Source organism: Herpailurus yagouaroundi, unplaced genomic scaffold (genome assembly GCF_014898765.1).
Source record: "Herpailurus yagouaroundi ecotype Mexico unplaced genomic scaffold, PumYag 57811, whole genome shotgun sequence".
Classification (NCBI taxonomy): Eukaryota; Metazoa; Chordata; class Mammalia; order Carnivora; family Felidae; genus Herpailurus; species Herpailurus yagouaroundi.
In genome coordinates, this window is record NW_024414670.1 from 1 (window position 1) to 1,988 (window position 1,988).

The 1,988-nt window shown below is 50.9% G+C and overlaps 1 protein-coding gene across 1 annotated transcript; it reads right to left on the reverse strand.

Annotated features, from left to right (window-relative positions):
* Positions 1-1,043: 1,043 nt before the first annotated feature.
* Positions 1,044-1,343, reverse strand: LOC121024135 (protein GVQW1-like; the record flags this gene model as incomplete). Its single annotated transcript, XM_040466436.1, has 1 exon — positions 1,044-1,343. A coding segment is annotated over exon 1 (300 nt), but the record flags the coding sequence as incomplete, so codon positions are not given.
* Positions 1,344-1,988: the final 645 nt, after the last annotated feature.

Sequence of the window (1,988 nt, forward strand, 5' to 3'; positions counted from 1 at the left end):
TGAGACGAGGTTTCACCGTGTTGCCAAGGCTTGGACCGAGGGATCCACCGGCCCTCGGCCTCCCAAAAGTGCGGGGATGACAGGCGCGAGCCTACCGCGCCCGGACCCCCCCTTTCCCCTTCCCCCGCTTGTCTTCCCGACAGACAGTTTCACGGCAGAGCGTTTGGCTGGCGTGCTTAAACTCATTCTAAATAGAAATTTGGGACGTCAGCTTCTGGCCTCACGGACTCTGAGCCGAGGAGTCCCCTGGTCTGTCTATCACAGGACCGTACACGTAAGGAGGAGAAAAATCGTAACGTTCAAAGTCAGTCATTTTGTGATACAGAAATACACGGATTCACCCAAAACACAGAAAGCAGTCTTTTAGAAATGGCCTTAGCCCTGGTGTCCGTGCCAGTGATTCTTTTCGGTTTGGACCTTGACTGAGAGGATTCCCAGTCGGTCTCTCGTCTCTGGACGGAAGTTCCAGATGATCCGATGGGTGGGGGACTTAGGCTGCGTCCCCCCAGGAGCCCTGGTCGATTAGTTGTGGGGATCGCCTTGGAGGGCGCGGTGACCCACTGTGCTGTGGGAGCCTCCATCCTTCCCCCCACCCCCTCCCCAGGGGATCCCAATTCATTCCGGGCTGACACGCTCACTGGCAGGCGTCGGGCATCACCTAGCGGTCACTGTTACTCTGAAAACGGAGGCCTCACAGAGGAAGGGAGCACCAGGCCGCCTGCGCACAGCCTGGGGCAACTGTGTCTTCTCCACCGCCCCCGCCCCCACCTCCAAGTTCCTCCCTCCCTTGTTGCCTAGGAAATCGCCACTTTGACGACCGGGTCTGATTGACCTTTGATCAGGCAAAAACGAACAAACAGATAAATAAATAAAATAACACAAAAGTAACTAACTAAATAAAATAAGTCAATACAACCCATTACAATACAATAAGATACGATACGATAGGATGCGATAGGATACGATAGGATACAATACAATACGATACGATACAATACAATACAATACAATACAATACAATACAATACAATACAATACAATACAATACGCCGGGCGCGGTGGCTCATGCCTGTCATCCCGTCACTTTGGGATGCCGAGGTGGACGCATCACCTGAAGTCGGGAGTTGGAGACAAGCCCGACCAACATGGAGAAATCCCGTCTCAATTGAAAATACAAAACTAGCCGGGCGCGGTGGCACATGCCTATAATCCCAGCTGCTAGGAAGGCTGAGGCAGGAGAATCGCTTGAACCTGGGAAGCGGAGGTTGCAGTGAGCCGAGATTGCGCCATCGCACTCCAGTCTGAGCAACAAGAGCGAAACTCCGTCTCAAAAATAAATACATAAATAAATACATACATACATACATACATACATACATAAATTAAAATAAATAAATAAAATAAAATAAATAAATGGGCCCTGCGCGGTGGCTCAAGCCTGTCATCCCCTCACTTTGGGAGGCCAAGGCCGGTGGATCAAGAGGCGGTCAGACCAACAGGGCCAGTATGGTGAAACCCCGTCTCTACTCACAATACACAACATTAGCCGGGCGCTGTGCTGTGCTGTACTGTCTGTAATCCCAGCTACTCGGGAGGCCGAGCTGAGGCAGGAGAATCGCTTGAACCTGGGAGGCGGAGGTTGCAGTGAGCCGAGATCGCGCCACTGCAACCCAGCCTGGGCGACAGAGCGAGACTCCGTCTCCAAAAAATGAAAATGAAAATGAAACGCAACAAAATAATTAAAAAGTGAGTTTCTGGGGAAAAAGAAGAAAAGAAAAAAGAAAAAAACAACAAAACAGAACAACCCCACCGTGACATACACGTACGCCTCTCGCCTTTCGAGGCCTCAAACACGTTAGGAATTATGCGTGATTTCTTTTTTTAACTTCATTTTATGTTATTATCATGATTGATGTTTCGAGACGGAGTCTCGGAGGCCCGCCCTCCCTGGTTGCCCAGACAACCCCGGGAGACAGACCCTGGCTGGG